Raw genomic sequence first — 19,906 nt, 5'->3', positions numbered from 1 at the left:
ATCTATATTCCATATAAGTTACCAAACAGCGTATTAAAGGTTCTAGTTAATTTTCAAACGCATTTTATAAAAGTTCCGGTAGACGCTCAGAAGACCTCACACCGATTACACTTGATAAAAGTGGCTCTTCTTTTCCAGAATTGTATAGAAATTCACTTATTACGGTTTCAGATATTATGACAAAGAAATGTATGTTAGAAACTAGAGAATTTGTTTAATATTGCATTCAAATATAAGCTTGAACATAAACGAATAGTGGCTTGAAATCATTGTGAGCAACGAAAAATAAATAAGAAAAAAAACTTTGTGGACTATTAGAAAACGTCCTAATACCGTATTCATTAAAGATTATTTTTAATTATACCAGAAACCTCTTGACACGTTATCACTATCATAGACACAATCAACTTTGGTTAATGTTAAGAGGTTTCGTGTTAATTATAAATAACCCTGTATGAGTATAAAGCTTAGTGTGCACTAAAATACCATTAATTGTCGCAAAAGCGTCCAAAACTCAGGATGAGTTCTAAGCCTTACCTTATAAAGTTTAAACTTACATGCGTCCTTCAATAAGGGTCTGTAAACATTAAAATGAAAGTGTCACTGCCAATAGGTCATTTGTTAAAAGCCAGACTAGGAACACAAAGTTCTGGGTACGATATTCATACTCTAGAAGTGTAGTTTTCTTGAATGATAAATTTATAGTGAGATCTTGTCATTGTGAAATTTCTTAACAAGTCTAATATCTCCCACTAACAATACACACGTTGTTAGAGGAGATATTAGAGTTCCAGTGCCGTCATTTCTGGGTTAACAGTTGTCGCCTTATTGCAATTTTATAGAGCGTATACGTTAGTAAATAAATACCCGTTAAGTTAAAACTATACGCGTAAAGAAGAGAAAGCAAATCGTCCTATGAAGGTTCAAATTCAAGCGTACTCAAGCATATATATGTACATGTTAGTCGTATTGACGTCATCTGCCCCTGTAGTATACCGGTAATATACTCGACAAAGCTATTATATCCACATTTAACTGTCAAATTCGAGTGATAATTTTAAAATTTTATCACAATAGCGGATATGGCGAGCACCGTGACGTCACTTTTTCATGTCATTGCGAGCGCCGGCGACCAACGACTGCAAAAGATTAACACAGTGCCAAACGTGGCTGCAAGGTCACAGCTCCTTTTAAAATATTTGCACAGTAATTTTACCAATCTAAAAATTGAGCGCGACAAACGAGATGAAAAGACATTTTTTGTTTCATGGTTTTCGCGGCGATGATTAAACGACAAAATGTCCTTGTTATTCAAAATTTATAACAATAGTTCATTACCGAATGAGCAAACTTAGATTTATCTACTGAATTAAAAATTGTCACGGGGAGGTTTATCACACATATTCTGCCATGCTACGGCCACTGATATTAATATATTGATGGACATGCTAGCTAACAAAGCATTCATCACGATCTCGTTGACTAACAGTCAGCAACACGGCTAATAGCTACAGCATTGAATGGGATCCTTTAGGCTTTGTAGAGCGTATAACGCAAAGGGAGCACTCTTGTATTCTTCATCAAGTTATATGTAGTACTATCTGCACGCTGCATGAGGTCATACGCTCAAAGCTCTTCGTCTCCAAGACCGAATATTACTTATTTCATAGTAATTGTTTCGGACGAATGCGGACGGAGACCGACAGTAGACCTCCTGGACGTTCTAACGTGGATGCAAGGTTTATTTTTTATCACCCATCGTCTTACGTAATGGCAAATCCTTTAAAAGTCTTAAGCCTGGAATGTCAGCTACACGATCTAACGTACAAGTAGTCAGATAGTGGAATATTGTGCCGATCATATCAAAACCAAATATCGACATCACATTATGCAGAAACCTATTGGCAGATACTACATTACTGTATTTTTATGCGTATTGTGACATATTTTATGACGAAATGGTAATTGGAACATTGGTTACCAAGCCAATCGTTTAAGAATACGTCTATTGATTCTATAGATTGGTATCTGTAGACGTATGTTTTAAAACTATAAATTGTCGTGTTTTACGAATAATGTCAAGTAAGCTTCCTGACTTTTAAATTATCATGTTTGTTGCAAAATACAAATGTTTTTTACCACGTAAAAGTATGCTTAATTATGCTCAATAAGTTAGGTAAAACAATTTAAATATCGTTTAGGACTGTGTCTGATTGTAGTACCGAGAAAAGATACATTTTCACTGCAAATTGTTGAATATAAGCTTTGGATATAAAGACACTTGTACATTTTAAATCCCAGTGAATATAATGCACATACCGTTTTAGCGACGTTTGAATTAGTCCATGTCACAAATTCTCTTAAAATATGTCGCAACACTAGTTAGAACTTACAATCAAACTGATATAATTTATACGCTTTTCATACTTAAGGTTCTAAGCGTAAAGTAAGTATTTATTAATGAAACACTTAACATAAGATGCTTGACTTGAAATGAGATTAGGTAGGATAATAAAAAATGTTGAAATAGCTAAATTGACGCTTCAAATGTATTCAATGTTCCGACTAATCGTGACCAAAACGAACCTGCGTATAAGACAGCACAATCATCTATAATTTCCAATGTTTACATTGAGTGAGCTACTTGCATATTATTAACGTACTCATTTAGTTATTGGGTAAATTTCAGGTTAGTTTTCTCTACCTAATTCCGGAGGCAATTTTTAATATTTAAGTATTTGAGTATATTATCGAGAAATATTAAATAATATTTCAAGAGACTAAACTCGAATAGTAAATAATAGTTGTTGTTAATAAAAATTGCCCCCGGAATTAGGTAGAAAAAGTTATTGCCCTTTACTAAAAGGGGCACTTAATATTTTTAAAATTTCAAACTGGACCAATGTTTTTTTTAATCTACAGAATGATTGCTTTTCTAGAAACGTTGTTCGTTTCACCCGAAGGACAGATAGGACAGATACTTAAACCATTTTCCAATTTCGCAGATATTTTTTAAACTACAGTTACACGCAGAGGTGTAATTTTATGAAATGTCGTACACTTGGAGCGTCAAAATAAATCGGTATTAATAATTTTTACTGAATTTATTAATATCGACTAACAAGATCGGGTTTTGAACCATTTAACTTAGAATAGAAAAAATAAAATACAAAAACCTCTAAAAGACTCTAAGTGAATGGAAAATAACCTCATACGTAAATAACCTAACGCGTTCCCGTGGTATTGATTTAGTAGGCTCTCGAACCTTACCATATATGTAATGGTTTTGTTACTTTATTTATTATTTTATGTACTTTGTGATTGTTTATCAAGTGAACTCAAATCGGGACCGATGATGGTATCCCGATGTGTTTGTTTTTTGAGAATGTTAATTTGTCTTGGTGGAATAATGAACTTGACAAGAGCTGCAATGTTTTTTTAACTAACGATTAAGTAACGATTTTATAAGTAGTCTTTTTGTCATTAACATTTTTCTATTCAGTCTGTTCAAGTAATTTAATTTGTAATATTGATTTTATTGAATGCCATGATGTTTTACTGCCATGATATTCATTTACTCCACTAGTTTGTTATAATTATTAATGCAAAATAAAATAATTTGATTTGTTTTAATTTTGCCTCCACGTTGCGTTTATTCAAGGAATTTGGTGATGCACAAGGCAACCGACTTAAATTCAAGTTCATTATCTACAGGCACTTACTTGCAACAAAACACTATGTAACTTGCATAATCTAAACGCGCATTTCTTAAAAGAGAATTGATAATATTCCACCAAGGCTTACTATCTATACGATATCTTTCATGGGGATTTATTGGGCATAAAATACTTACAAGAAAAGAATTTTTCATCTCTATGTGATTTCGTTTTAAAATTATCTATAAGTAAGCTTATCAGTATCGTAAAATAAAAAAAAATGTAAATAAAGCGAACGAATGGAGGCCTGAACAATATATAAATATAGAAGTATTTTGTCACAACACTTATTGTACAGTTGTTATATATTTTGTACTTTTGTGTAAAGCTAAAATTATGTTCCAACAATATTTGAAATGAAGTTTTTAGATTTTCGATTACTTTGTTCAGTTTTGTGAACATTGCCTCGGTGTGAACTTGAGTTAGGAACAAGGTTATGAACAAATCAATCTATATATTAAATATCTTTTTAAACTTGTACAGACACTAATTTTAAGCAATACTGTTATAAAACTAAACCTTCAAACATAAAAGTCCTTAAAATTTCCTGTAAAACACTGTTTGTTTCTAACTTCAGTCCGCACTTGGCGTTATTTCGACTGTATTCAGGCACTTCCTTGATTGTGTCTGCTACCATAATCTCCGTTTATTTTTTTACGTTGGTCGATTTGTATAGAACGTGTTAAGTTTTATTTTCCTTTGTAAGGGGCCACGTCAATTCCTCCCGCGGGCACCTACAGCTATCCGCATACTTATTGACCGTTAGGTAAGTGATAAATTAAATGTGTGATAATTATTATAAAGGTATTGCGCATTCGCAGCTGTTTCATTTGCTTCCGAAGCAAAAGGGAATTGACTGTCCCCATATCAATGTAAAATATCGTGAGCTGTAGAATAAATGCAAAGACAGCATGTGCGAGAGCGAATGCGGAAGAACGAGTGAGAGGCGAAGCGTGAACGATTAATTTAAGACTAGTTATAGTTAGGCAAAAACTGTGAAAACGCAGAACAGTGAAAAAAATCAGGTTTTTTCTTTCCTGCATCGAGGGATCAACAGTTTGCTTGTGATAATCGCAATAAGCGGAGTGTTAGTGTTTTGGACAAAATTGAATGTGGTTAGACTTTTTTTTGTAACTTCAGAACACGGGCGAGGTGATCCTCGAGGCGATTGTAGACAACGAATTGAGCTGTTGTTGTGCGCACGTGCTTTTGCCTCGACATTCCACATCTGACGCTGATTTGATATTGACAAGTTAACACAGAATCCCACCCTTTTATGACTTACAGTGCTGGTTTACACTGTTTCAATATTTTTTAACAAGATTCTAACCAAGAATCAATGCCAATATCCAACTCTGTGTTGATTTGTCATTGATATTAGTTTTGTACTTAAGATCATAGAGCGTGAGAAAATTGTCTTTAATATCTTAAGACGTGGGCTCAAAATTGAATGATCAGTAGCAGAGAGTAATTTGAAAATAATTGGAATGTATTAAATTTTGTATGGAAAATGTGCCATGATTGTGTCGAGGCATAGGCGCACGCGTCTCACGGGATGAGTTGTTGTTGAATCCAAAATATTTCCTATAATATAAATTTTTATATCTGATATTTTGTTTTTTATTTAATGTGCTAAACGTACCCAGTGACTGACGATCTATTTTACGGAAAATCAAATACTTTTTTCGTCGTTCGTAGAACGTCGAATACAGAAAATGTAGCCAATTATGAACTTACGTGAAATTATTTATGAACTTACACGTGAACTTCTATAGAACAAACGTTGTTTATAATGTTAGTACCTATAGTCCTGCGAGGTGGTTAGTATTTTACGAACAACTTGTATACCCTATAAGCAATTATACACAACCGGGACTTGATATAACTACCAAAAACAAGGACACAAAGAAAAATCCCTACTTGCCCGTGGACCACCTCTGGTCCACCTTTGTGGACCATGGAAAATTATAGTGATCCACCCAGGTAGACATAGGTGACCAACGGGAAGAAATAAAAGTGAGAAAAAAGCAGCTACCAGGCCAAGGCTTTATTTAATACACAAGTCCTTTATACCAGCGCGAAAATTGGTAAATATTTTTAAATTTGGTTAGGTAAGAGCGACGTCACACGCGCGTTGATGGTGCGTTGCGTCGTCGCAACCTCAAACCACGTCGCAACAAGGCTATGATTTCAACGTACCGACCACCACGACCACCACGAGCAATGCGGTGTTGCTACGTAACATTCCAGTAGCGTGATCATGGTCGACTAACCTGTGGCTAATCTGTTCTAGTCGTGAAAAACTAGATTTAGTTGGTCCGCCGTTCAAAAGTTATAAAGGGTGTTTGGTGTTTTAATGTCCACGTTGGAACAAGCTTATTCCAGCGGCACCATTTCTCAATCTCGAGAACCACAACACGTAGCTTATAGATCTGATTACACCAAAGAAATAGCTATTTAGTCTGTTCTAGTCGTAAAAAACTAGATTTAGTCGTTACGCCGTTTTGAAGTTATGCCCACACTGGAATAAGCCTATTCCGGCGGCACCATTTTTGAATCTCGAGAACCACAGCGAAATTTTAGAATTAGTCGGCCCTGTGTTTCGAAGATACAACCGATTTATTATTTCAAGGTTATTATTATACCTGTGTTAGTCTTGGAGTTTATGTACAAATTTTGCATAATGTACAGAATTTGTTTTTTTTTAATACTTGCTATTTGAAGGTTATAATAATGTTTAGTTTTTAATACAAGAAAATTAGTATAAAATATACAGTCATTTTTCCCTAATGACATAAGATTTTATCGATTGTCATGATATTTATTAGTGCATGTATGTCGTGTTGAGCTCCTGGCTTACACGAGATGAACGAGGCGCGTGGAGTACAGTCGCATACGACTATTTGATCAGAATAATTAAATAGTTAATGAATGACTTATCTAAAAAAATTGTTTATTCAGTAACATAATGTACAGAGAAAACTAAAGACTACTTATGCGATTTAATGTAAAAATAACACATGTACCTGAACTAGGAAATTCCTGTATTTCAGGTAAAAAGTACTACTAATTATAAATGTGGATACTATTAATATTATAAATACTTTTTAGGAGAATCTTATGAAATAAAATTAAACAATTAAATAATAAATTGCCAATAAAAAAATAAAAAAATAAATAAAAAAATGTACGCTTAAACAAGACAACATTTAATTTACGATAATAAATAAATTCTCTGTATCCTCATAGGACATATTTTGAAGAGCTTCTTGGAGAATTTTCTTTACCTTAAAGCAACAGAAATTATAAATGGAATATTTAGTATATTATGTAATATTTATATCTGAATAAAGGATGACTATTATAATTTATAGCGCAAGTCAACTACTAATTGGTGTTACGGTGAAATCTCTCTAAAAATTCAGTAGATATTTAAAATATTTATTTATTACACGCTCGGGAATAAGCTTATTCCAGCGTGGACAGTAGAACAGCTTAATAACTTTAAAACGGTGTAACGTCTAAATCTACTTTTTACGACTAGAACTGACTAAATCACGACTTTTTTTAGGGTAATCAGTTCTAAGCTAGGTGTTGTGGTTCTCGAGATTGAGAAATGGTGCCGATGGAATAAGCTTATTCCAGTGTGGATAGTAAAACATCCTTATAACTTTTGAACGGCGGACCGACTACATCTAGTTTTTTACGACTAGAACCGACGAAATAGCGACTTTTAATCTGGCTAGTCAAATTTCAAAAACTCGACCATGGTCACGCTGGAATAACGCATGGTCACGCCGGCAATTTGATAAACGCAAATGAAACCAAATAAATGTATTTTACTCTTTATTCATAAATAACCAAATCACATTTTAGAATGTGTATCACAATGACCATTACGACAGACGGTAACATATTATTTTGTATTTGCAGATAAAAAGTATTGTTGCAAAACTGCATATCGAAGAGCGAAAAAACTAAACTTAATTTTGCAGCATTTAGTAGAATGCAGTTTTGCGGTGTGCAAAAGATTTCCTTACATTTCGTTCTGCAATTGCACGCACTCGTGTAGAAACGATTTAATGCACCATCACCTTTAAAGACGTACATTTAAGGACTACAATGATTAGGGCGTACATTTTTGTTACCTATGTAAAACCGTACGTTTTCTGCGTATTTTGGTATACTTGGAAAATAAATTAAAAAAATATGTCGTGGCTACAAAATATCCTATACTGAAATGACCAGTATGACGATGTTTAGTGGTAGTAATATACTACCAAATTTATAAAATTATTTAAAAAAATAACATTTCTATTATGCATGTAGACAATGAAGAAACAACTTTACAATTTTCTAAAGTTCAAAAATTCTGAGAAATTCGAGTTTTGTGGTAACTGGCAAAATAACCTTATAATTAGTTAACCCGTTCATGGACAGGCATGATACCCCGTTTCGCTATAAGGATCTCAAAAACCTAACTACGGGGCTTACAGTGCTATTTCCAAGTGCTTTTTGTGTAGATGCCGCCTATTGCTTTTCTATAGAGATGTACAGAGAGGTTTTTCAATAGGGGCATAATAATTTTGTATTGGCTCCAAAGAATTGAACGCTGCAAACGTGCTTGCTCGCGGTGGTCATATGAACGAGATCCAATTCCATTCTTAAATATCACATGTGAATGTAATGTAACTGCACCTAGAATAAATTTCAGCTCGATATTTCAATTATTCTGTGTTTTATTGAAAAACGCGACATCAACACTACTGACAAAATTTTATTATTTATATTGAACATATTTTCTTGATTACGCGGTGGCACAAAAAATGTGACTGTTTTGTGCTGTTCATGAACGGGTTAAGGTAGGTACTCTTTTAACAGATTAGTTAAGTACAGTACTGTTAAATTTAGTTAATAAAATAACAAAATGGAACGGTACTGTAGTTATTGTACGCAATGAATTGTAATTTTCATGTAAATGCAATTTTTCAATCGCGTTAATTGTTAAAAATTTTGCATAATGAAAATGCGCCTTTTAAATATTTCTATTACCATGGAGCTTATACTTAATAGACGTTTATATACGGTCAAACGAAAACTAAACTAATTTATATTCAGCGTTGTTTAGACAGGAGATTTAAAGTTAGTTTAGAGCTTTTTCGTATCGATACATACGTTAGATTAGCTTTTTGCAGATTTTTCAAAGATTACTGCACATCCTTTTATACATGCAATTTATGGGTCAAGTATACGCAGCGGACTTATAGTGACCTACGTGTCCAGTTTATTAACGCCTTCAGGTTTCTGCTGGGGCTGCCGTGGCGCTGTAGTGCGTCAGGGATGTTCGCGAAGGCGTACACGGATGATTTTTGCGCTTAATATATATAATAACGGTCTTTAAAACCTAAAACATGCTCCCCTGAAATAATTTTCGAAATGGCGCTTTCGCCCTTTCTACAAAACACCGACGGCATGGAAGAAACTGGGGGTCTACTCTCGATCTCCGTCCAACATCCGTCCGAAACAATGACTGCCAAATAAGCAATTTGATGATTTGATGCTTCATACTTGATACTTGTCTTTTAATTTTGTCGAATATTACTTATTTGACAGTATTTGTTTCGGACGCTTCGGACGCGTTAGCGCCTCTGGTCTGAATTAAGTTTAGTTCGCATCTAGCCCTATCGACGCCATTACCTACTTACATGGTATATTGCGACCTTCAAAAAGAGAGACAATTGCTAAAATTAAGGAAAAGCTATATACAGGCTACCCAGTAGAACTATTATATAGTCCAAAAATACTACTAACTATGCTCCGTGCACCTGCAACCGCTCCAATGGAGACGTTACGCGCTTCACTACAAGAAAACAGACTGGTCCATTATGTTCGCGCATCACCTCTGCTCCACAGTTTTCATTTGAACGTTGAGCGAACAAGTCGTCCCCAGAAATAGTAGCTAGAGTGCGGCAAACATTTTAATTGATTATAGTGTTCACGAATTAAATATTTCTACTAACTTAAAAAACTCGAAAACGTTTTGCTTGCGTCCAGGAACACACTGCGCTCCGCTTTGTGTTCGCGTAAAAACCGCCAATGTTGCATGGGAACGTATCCACTAACGGAGCAGTTGCAGGTGCGCGGAGCACAGTCGTTGCGCGAACGTAATGGATACCCACCTTTATGATTACATTTCAAATCTCAACTGTCCCCATTCAACGGTGTCATAAAGGTTACCTCAACGCCATTATGAAAATCAACCCTCACAGTTTTGAGGTGATAATTAAGGAACACTTCTTACAGTGAAATATGTTATTTAAAATCGTACACTATGTTAAAGATAAACTAAACCCCAAGAACTGGCAATAATGTCCAAGCAAATTATAATAATAATCCTATATTATACCCTTGTTTCAGTCCAAGTATTCCTTACAATCTTGTCCATACCGTAGAGAGGGCGCGTCTAACTTGTCTCACCTGACAAGTTAGTGGAACCTTTGTAAAATTTTTAAGAACTAATTACTTCAAATGACTACACGAGTATTGGCGACAATATGCATACGTTTTGAGACTTTCGTGGTTATTCACTAATTACAGGTTTCTTTGCACGGTATGATTAATTTTTATTTTACCGGCACGGTTACACGGTCCATGCTGCCATCCTTATCATAAATAACTAATCGAAATTTTTAGAGAAATTGAGTTACTTTGATATGTTTATTAGGGATCAACGACCCGAAATCTACAATCCCCACTAATCGGTAATTTTATATCTTATTCAGTTCCAGTTTTATTGTTGAAGAAAATCAGCATAATCAGCATTTTTTTTAATTACGAGCAAGTGTGATGAAAAATAATAAACAGAATAAGAATATTTGCGTTTTTCATAAGACTTTTTTACTCTTTATTTATTAAGAGGCTTTGACCGTTGTTGAACATTTCATGTCGTGACAAGTTTCATGTAATCTTAAGTTCATCGTAAAATAGTAAATTAGTTCTCTAAAATTTCGCTACTGGATAGAGTTCTTATCCAATTTGTGAGCCATTTTTGTGACTTTGTTAAAAAAATCTCACGTCTTGTCTTCTTAAACCGTCCATAATCTAAGTCTACAATTATTTTAATCAAATACGATTCTACGATTTTTTAAGTTTAAGGCGTAGTAGACACAGAGCGAGCATAAATCCGATCCATACTAGAGTAACGATGAAGCCGGTGTAAACCGATGAATCTGTGATCCCATGACCCTTTTCCATGATGTCCCGCAACGACTTCGAAGGTATGGTAAAGGGAAGAGTTAACGCTATGGCGCGGAGTACGGTTGACATTGCTTCTAGTGGCCAGAGGATACCTGGAATTATAACAATAGAAATTAAATAGATGAACCAGACAATCATACCAATTTAAGTACCCAACGGCGTATTTACACAAGGTCGATTACCGCCTTCAGTAGACTAGCCTTTCCGACCGAGGCACAGTCGACTCTTTGTTTTACCCTGAGTCGACCGCCAGTTCTTCCGCAAGCGAATTCGATTGACGTAGACAGCGCAGTAGACTCGCCGTTTACCCTGAGTCGACTGCCGCCGCGTTGGAACTTGTTAGGCCGGCCGTTTCTTGCCGTAGCCGATGGAGTCGCCTGACAGTCAAATCGACTATTCTTCGATTTTTTAGCATTAGACAGAAGGAAATTTTGGAATATTTTTACATATTTAATACATTTTAAAGACTTACACTTTAAAAAAACTTAAAGAAACAGTGTTTCCAAGCATTAAACGGAAACGTTTTATAAAATAATACTATCACGTAATTCTTAACTGTCATTTGTAAACAATTCGGACGATGTTTTCCTTAAGTGCATTTTGTTGACAGGAGAAAAAGGTTTTACGATAACTGCTTCTTTGTTTACATTTTGCTAATCCTAAAAAAAGAAGTACAGGTGATGACTCGGTCGACTGCAGCTGCGAACTACGGCCATCAAACGACTCAATGTTTACACTGGGTAGGTTGCCACCTTCGGCGGGCAAGCGAAGCCGACCAATCGACCTAGTGTAAGCGCGTCATTAGTTCCAGTTACTCATATCAGCAGGGTTAGCACGACTGGGCGAGACTAGCGCGACATAATTAAGACATATATCTAGCGACATACAGCGCGATATATCCTGCAATTCTCAACACAAAGATCTCGCGCTTTTTGTCGTTCTCGTGCAAGTCGCATATTGTTGTGCTAGCCCTGAACTACAACAACTTTGTGAAGTAATTTCACAAAATAATTGTATACCAATTCAATAAAAATTTAATTACAGTGAATAGAGAAGTAACATTTCTAGCCAGGACTAGTAGTCAAAGTTACCTAACTGACGAAATACTTTCATAGATTTCTCATAGATGGCGCTACTGGTTAAAAGACGTTGAAAACCAAATACAAAGATCCGACAACAAGCATATAGAAAAATTCGTAAGGTCCGCTGGTTCGTTCCGTTGATTAGTTGGCATGGCATCTGGCACGGTTTGCTAGAAGACGTCGGTTCGAATCCGGCCGGATCAAAGGATTATTTTAAGTGTTCGATATTTGTATTAATAATTTTAACAACAGCTTCTCCAGGATCAATATCCAAAACACAGAGATGAAACTAAATTGTCAAAGATCGTTATTCTGATGAGTTTATTGGAGACCATGAAGGTTGTCAATTTAAGTACAAGATATTTGGAGCTTTTAAATATATTATACCGAAAAATATCTAAACTTACCGCACAGTAAAATCATAGGATAAAAGCTGCCAGTAGAAACAAAGAATGCCAACACGTAGCTATTACAATAGATGGAGAGGAAGAAGCCATAGCACATCCCGCTAATGCCTTGCAAGAAGATCAGTATGCCGCACGTAATCAGGGAACCGCGAGTGTAGAGGCCGTATCCGCCGTAGGCTAGTGCTGTCATTTCCAGAGTCTGTTGAATTGTATAAATAATTAAAAAGACAGGAAGACAATACATTAATTTATTTACCACAAATGAAATTTCTTTTAATTTTCAAATTTTAGTAAATTCGTTAATTCGTCGTTTTCGTTTAAAAAAAAAATTGTAGTCGATAGAAAAAAAAACGATAAAAGAAACGATTCAAACGAAAAACATAAACAAATAATTACAAAACAAAAACAAAGGTCAGCACATAGCAGGTGTTGTCGATACGCTATAATATAAAGTTGAGAAATGGGATCCAACCCTTAGCGATGATGCATATGACGAACCTGCAGCAATATAACAGCCGTCTGCAACACGATGTGGACGTAGAGCATCTCCTTGGCCTTAACACCGGCGACGGCGCTGCGCTCCCACACTCCCTCCAGCCGGTCGGTGATCAACAGATTAGAGGTCACGATTGCGGGTAGGAAGAATATGATTCTACAAATAAATATTTCATATATTTTTGTGGGCACACCACCACACACAACACAAAGAATTTTCTACTTTAATATACACGTCATTTAAATAGGATTTTATTGTGGCTGAAGTTCATCGGGATAGAGCTTCTGCCGATCAGAAATAGCTTAAAGCCCACGCTACACGTGCGAAATAGATTTCATTTCGGCAGTCCAAGTCAAAGTGAAACGTATAGTCTTTCTCGCTTTTATTTCAAGGATACTATTTTTTTCTAACCAACCTTTCATCTAAGCGCATTGCCAAATCAACTAATTCTGCGAAATTGGCCGTCAAAAAAAAAATATCATAGAGTAAGTAAGTCTAGTAAATTACAAAAAAAACCGACCATAAAAGTATGTGTAATTACATCTATTTGCCAAGTTTTATTGAAATCGGTTAACGGAGAGTTGGTGAAATATATTAAACCGGATTCATCTCCTAATTTGCCACCCTTAGATGCGGAATATTTTCTTCAAGTTTGAATTTGACCACTACCGAGGTACCCCCTTTATAACAAAAAAAGAATTATCGAAATCGGGTCACAAATGTCGCAGTAATATTACAAGCAATATTACGTAACATACATGCATAAAAAATACAGTGGAACTGAGAACCTCTTCCTTTTTTTAAAGTCGGTTAATTATGTAGTAAACAACTACCAAAACGGCGCAATCATTGTGCCTCTGCTTTACAGTGAAATATTTATTTATGTGGTACAGATACAAGACCAGATACAGACCACGATATTTTCTGTATGTAAATGTATTCAGCCTGAACCCTATGAGATAGGGTTAGTTGCTACAACTACCAGGGCTCCGTGACTCGCTCAAGGTTACGCGATAAGTGCCTACTGCTGATTGTACCGACGTCGGCACGAGTGCTTATACAAGTCTTTCATTTATGAGCATGCGGTTCCCCACGACTGCACTTGGCGGAAAACGTTAGTTTCACCTTTCTGAGCGCTTCTTAGGTTCTTTTTTCCTCGTAGGACCGCCTGGTGTCACTAGCCAGATTCAGTAACTTTAGCTATTATAGCGTAGGTATTTTCGATTTTGTATAAGAGTGATGTACCTGTTTCGTAGGTATCTATTAAGGAATATTTTTTTTTTACAATTACTTACGTTATCATAACTCCAGGCGCCATATAGCTAACCATTTCGTTTTTCGTATCTCCGTAGACAGGTTCCATGAAGTGAACTGGGATCTGAATCGCAGAAGAAAGAATATTACTTGAGGTTACTGGTAAATCTTAAGAATGTATTAAGAATTTCATATATAGTCTAACGTACGTACGCTTACGCTTTGTTTATTGCGTCATTGGGAAATAATAAGGTACTAACTTAGTACAATCAAGACAAGTAGGGCAACTATCTATCAATATTTTCCTGTGTTAAATTTATAATTTGTTATAATTATTTCTACAAAGATCGAACACCTTACAAAAAATTCTTTCGATCCGGTTGGATTCGAACCAACGACTTCTATCAAACCGTGTCAGGGAGTTTACTCCGTCCTCATTCCGACATTCGTCCGTAATAATTACTGTGAAATAAGTAATACTCGACAGAATTAAAACACGCATGATGCGGATGAAGCTTCATAATTGACATTGCGACTGTGAACTGGCAACCTTTACAGGATGAAGAAAAAGTCAGTTATATGGCATCTGGTATGGCATGTGTAATAAAAATGTGTAAAAAAAAAAACGTATTTTTATTTGATAAACCAATAGGGCTAGCACAATAGGGCGCGACTTGCGCAAGAGCGACATATCATCATTCATCATTTTTTTATTTTCTCGGATAAATTACATCCATGATTACAAGTACAAAACTAAACTAACTTTAGAGCGCGTGATTTCTATGCGAGAATAGCGGTATCTCGCGCTTTATGTCGCTCTCGCTCAAGTCGCGCCTTATCGTGCTAGCCATACAGATGCTATATAAATGACACAAACAATTTTTTTCTTCAGTCTGTTAAGTTGTCAAAATTTAGATAGTACCGATTGCGAGTTCACAGTCGATTGTCTTTTTTTTGTTTTGATTTGGTCGAGTATTACTTATTTGACAGTAATTGTTTGACGGATGTCAGAACGAGAACGGGAGGAGACTTTTTTGCATCCTCTAAGGAGTAGACCCCATAGATATATCTATGGTAGACCCCGAGACGCTATGTCAACTAAGCCACGGAACGAACCAGCGGACCTTACGAATTTTTCTATGTGCTGATGTTTGTTTTGGTTTTACAACTATTTTCCATAGCGTCAACTGTGAGAAATCTATTTCTTCATTCAACTTTACAGCTACCAGCAGCTGACTGATATGTCGCTTTAATAATTGCAATTAAGTTTATTGAGACGTTTCACTACCATGATATTCAATTATTTTTTGGAAAATTACTCCACTAGTTTGTTATAATTATTATTATAAACGGACCAAAGGATTTTTTCTGAGTGTTCGACCTTTGTAAATTACTCCACTAGTTTGTTATAATTATTATTATAAACGGACCAAAGGATTTTTTCTGAGTGTTCGACCTTTGTAAATTACTCCACTAGTTTGTTATAATTATTAATAACAAACTAGTGGAGTAATTTCACAAAAAATAATTGAATATCGTGGGGGTGAAACATTCTGACATAAGCTTAATTTTTATAAAATTGATTGATTTATAAATGAATCATTATTTATACACAATCTCGATTTTCATTTCTATTTTATGATCATACTTTTTTTGTTTTATAATATCAAATGACGGGACGAAGAATTCGTGCACCTGAAGGCAAGCTACACGCCTGTCCATAACAGTTGCAGTGTACCACTCAGTGCTTTAAATCGCAAAGATCTGAGGGGCACTGCCACTGCGCCCGTCACCCTGAGACATAAGTTGACAAGTTCCATGTGCCTGTTAATTCCTTATTCCCATAATCTAGATGCTTATCCACGATACTGCTATAAAAATATCCATATAAGTACTGGTTACTACAAGGTTATTTCAGTAGAACACTGGATTTCTGTGATAATACTTGACTTATTTTCAATTTATGTTTACTACACAACAGTGCACCTACCATGATATTACACGAATATTGACGTCATGGGGTTACCCATCTTAAGGTGCAAAAGTAAGAAACAAAACTATTTTTCCGCATTTGAAACCGGTTGGTTGGTCAGTTGGTGGTCGGACCTGTAAAGGGCCCAAAACGTCGGTTTGTTTGAAAAAACAAATATACGCGATTTAAATCCGGAAAAATAGTTTCATTTCTTATGTGTAACAATCGCGAAAACCTAAGAACTCGATGTGCAAAAGTATTTTTTTTAATTATTATTTTTTAATGAAGTCTTCATTATGTAACTTATTGTTGTTCTTGGTATAATATATATACTGTTCATATATGTATATAAATATGCACCATTTCTACGGATACTTAGAAAAATATAAAAATAAACGATAATACATACATACCTATTTATTTATAAGTACATAGTTAGATTATTGTATTTGGTTAGTATATTTTTACCTTGTGATGATTTTACAATGTGCAAAAGCGGGGACTGTCTGAAACTGCACACAGGAGTGAATATACAATATTATATAATATTATACATATTATTTATATACAAATGTTTAAGAGTATAATAAATAATGAAATAATGGAGGTAAACGAATAGGAATTGATACTTTAACAATAAAATGGATAGAATCATTGACTTACAATTACATGGACGTCGGGTCCGCGCCAAAAAGTGTTCGAACTTATAGGGCGTTCAAATCGTATACAGAGCATCATTCACGCTTTAGTCTTCGTTTATTAGACTGACAGCGAAGCAAACAAAATTAGACAGTACTGCGATGACATTACAATTTAAATTCAACGTTTTAGCTTTTTCATATTCCTTTGCATGTACACTACGTTTAAATAGGTTGACTTGGGACATTTTTTTCGTGATTTGTGTATTAGACCCGTCGTCCATTTATTTGTAAGTCAATGGATAGAATAGTATTTTTTTAATCTATACAGGATTATTTGTAACATATTAACAACCTCCCAGAACTATATTATCGTCATAAATAACAACTTTTTCATCTCACTAGCTCGGAAAGGCTTTCTTTCTCATTAGAAATCTGTGCGCAAAAGCGTTTTTTACACGCCAGCGTGGAAAAGCTTTTTGAAATTCGAACTTGACGATGGACTGTGGTGTGGTGCGCCAAACTTTTCCTAACGATGAAAAAAAAAATTGAATGACACGTTCAACTACGCGATTTGTCGTACATTACTTATCTAAGTAATATAAATTCGTTGGTATATTTTATTCTTATTACGGTTGACTATAAACTGACATTGTTTACTTGTATTTATTAAATTATTTTAATTCGTGAAAAAACTAAAATATTTTCAATAATAACACAAAATAAAAAATTGCTTGTAGCAAGAATAAAAATGGATGAGGTGTAAATTCAGAACGCATTCCAAGATACGCTTTTTCTTTTATTAATAAAACAGATATTTTAAACTGTTATTCTTTCATCTACCATTTTCCTCGCTATAGTGAGGTGAAAAGTTGTGTGTTACGCTCGGCAGCAAAGTTGTTTTGCGTCTCGTGCCTTGAAACCCTTGAAATCTTAGCTTCCTTCGCTTGCTCAGGTTTCAATATAATCACTCGCGTCAAACAACAACTTTGCAGCCTTGCTTACCAAATAACTATTGTTATTTTTAAAAAAGATAATAAAGTTACCATAAACAAACTTTTCAGTTCTTGGTTTCTTTCTGCAGATAAAAACCCTTAAAAGTTAAAAAAATATATTTTATATCGGTGTAATTCATTATAGAAAGTAAAGAAAATCAAAATCTTGCTTATTTATGTTTATATTTATGAAAATCGAATTTTGTTTTTATGTTTTCTTATTAAACTGTTTGAACTTTCTAATTACCATATCCACGGCTACGGTAATTAGATCTAAATACCGTTTCCATAAAATATTTGTGTCTTAATAATTCGAAAACTACTTTGTCTATTCCAATGCCATTTAGACATGTTGATAGATTAGCATAAAGCTATTCATATTTCAATGTTATTGGGTATAATAATAAACGAGAAAAAACAGTGGCTACGGTAATTAGGCCGAGAACACCGAAATGGCTACGGTAATTAGGCTGAGAACACCGAATGTGAGAATAGCCGTGTACTATCTGACACTTTTTAGATCTATATTTTCAGCAATGCCTCCGGCGTGCTGTCATTTATAACATGATTTGGGTGGTAGGCACTTTCGTTTGCTACCCTATGGAGTTATCACCATTTAGGGCGATCTATTTAAATGTACTATTTAAATATATTATAATAATGGGATCTGTAAAGGGCCCGAAAAGTTGATTAGTTTGAAAAAACAAACAAACGCGACTTAAATACGAAAAAATAGTTTCATTTCCTATGTGTAACAATCGAAAAATTCTAAGAACTCGATATTTAAATAGTTTTTTGTACAACAGTACAATCTTACTTACTGCGTCTGTGGCCGAACTGTCACCATGCTGGACTGCCACGCAGAGGTTCCGTGCTCGTTTATATAGCATATATTTATTTATCTCGTGAGTTTGGGCGTAATTTGTGCTTGTCTATGCGTGTGTCCATTGCACCCGCGATACAGGGTTTCCCTAGTGCGGAGCTATGAGGTATAAACTCACTAGAGAAATAAATGTAGGTTTTGCAAATATTTCCCCCGGCAGGGGAATCGAAACCGGAACCTCTGCGTGGCAGTCCAGCGTGCAAACCGTTCGGCCATGGAGACGGTGAAAAAAAGGCAATCAAGTTATTCGTCAAAGCATTTAAGGTTACCCTTCATGTCCCACTAACGAAATTTGTGAATTTAAAATTTTTCTCTCTCCAGAGGGTTTAATTACGTATACTACAGCGGTAGCACCACATAACACGTAAGATTTCAAAAAGGTGTAATAGAGAAAAGAACTATACAACTGGATCTGGTCATTGAAAGTACAAGATTACCTGTACAAGATTTTCATTTCTTTCACACGCCCTCATGGTTCGTCTAGTGAAGCTCTCGTAGGCTTTAAGGAACTGCGACTTGAGGAAGTAGGAGATCTGATGGTCTGTAATATAACATTAATTTCAGGGCTGTTGGTGAGATGATTGTTAAATAATAGAGTACTAAAACGAGGGCGCCACTGGGTATAGTAAACAACAAGCTCCGCATATAAATTTCAATTATAAATAGTAATTTGTATTTTTCTGCATAGAAAGGGCTACAAATATAGTTCTAACTGTGTAAATATTTAGTGCAAGTGTTTGTGGAAAGATTAAACGGCTACTTTGCTCTGTTTTGTACTATTTCATAAACAATACTTATCCTGCGATTTACTGTGCAAATTGGTGCAAACGGATACTGTAACCCAAGGATATCCAATAGCAGTGAGTACTTTAACCATATCTCACATATATAACCCAAGAAACATAAGAAATAGTGAAATTTACGCAAAGATTGAAATTGTAGGTGACCTAAAATGTGACTTATTTATTTAAAATTGTAATAGTCAATCAAGATAATATTATTAGACATTTGCATGCTATCGGATATGCGAAACATGTTTGTACTGGTTTTCCTTTTTTTCCTACAACTTTTATACCATGTTTGAAGCAAATAAACAATTTGAATTTGAATTTGAATTTGAATTTGAATTTGAATTTGTATTTGAATTTGAATTTGAATGTGAATTTGAATTTGAATTTGAATTTGAATTTGAATTTGAATTTGAAT

The 19,906-nt window shown here is 35.0% G+C and overlaps 1 protein-coding gene across 1 annotated transcript in view; it reads right to left on the bottom strand.

The window, feature by feature from the left end:
- Nucleotides 1–9,209: 9,209 nt before the first annotated feature.
- LOC113232624 (ABC transporter G family member 20-like) overlaps nucleotides 9,210–19,906 on the bottom strand; it is an 85,303-nt gene continuing 74,606 nt past the window's right edge. The window contains exons 12-16 of the mRNA XM_026467395.1: nucleotides 19,138–19,241; nucleotides 14,254–14,336; nucleotides 12,961–13,114; nucleotides 12,463–12,661; nucleotides 9,210–11,065 (exon numbers count right to left, since the gene is read on the bottom strand). Of these exons, the coding sequence (XP_026323180.1) occupies nucleotides 10,851–11,065; nucleotides 12,463–12,661; nucleotides 12,961–13,114; nucleotides 14,254–14,336; nucleotides 19,138–19,241 (755 nt within the window). The 3' untranslated portion in view covers nucleotides 9,210–10,850. The remainder of the gene's footprint in view (nucleotides 11,066–12,462; nucleotides 12,662–12,960; nucleotides 13,115–14,253; nucleotides 14,337–19,137; nucleotides 19,242–19,906) is intronic.

This window comes from Hyposmocoma kahamanoa, unplaced genomic scaffold, assembly GCF_003589595.1.
Source record: "Hyposmocoma kahamanoa isolate Upper Pololo Valley unplaced genomic scaffold, ASM358959v1 76, whole genome shotgun sequence".
NCBI lineage: Eukaryota > Metazoa > Arthropoda > Insecta > Lepidoptera > Cosmopterigidae > Hyposmocoma > Hyposmocoma kahamanoa.
Note: the sequence above shows the minus strand (reverse complement) of the source record. Positions and strands in the feature narration are given on the sequence as shown.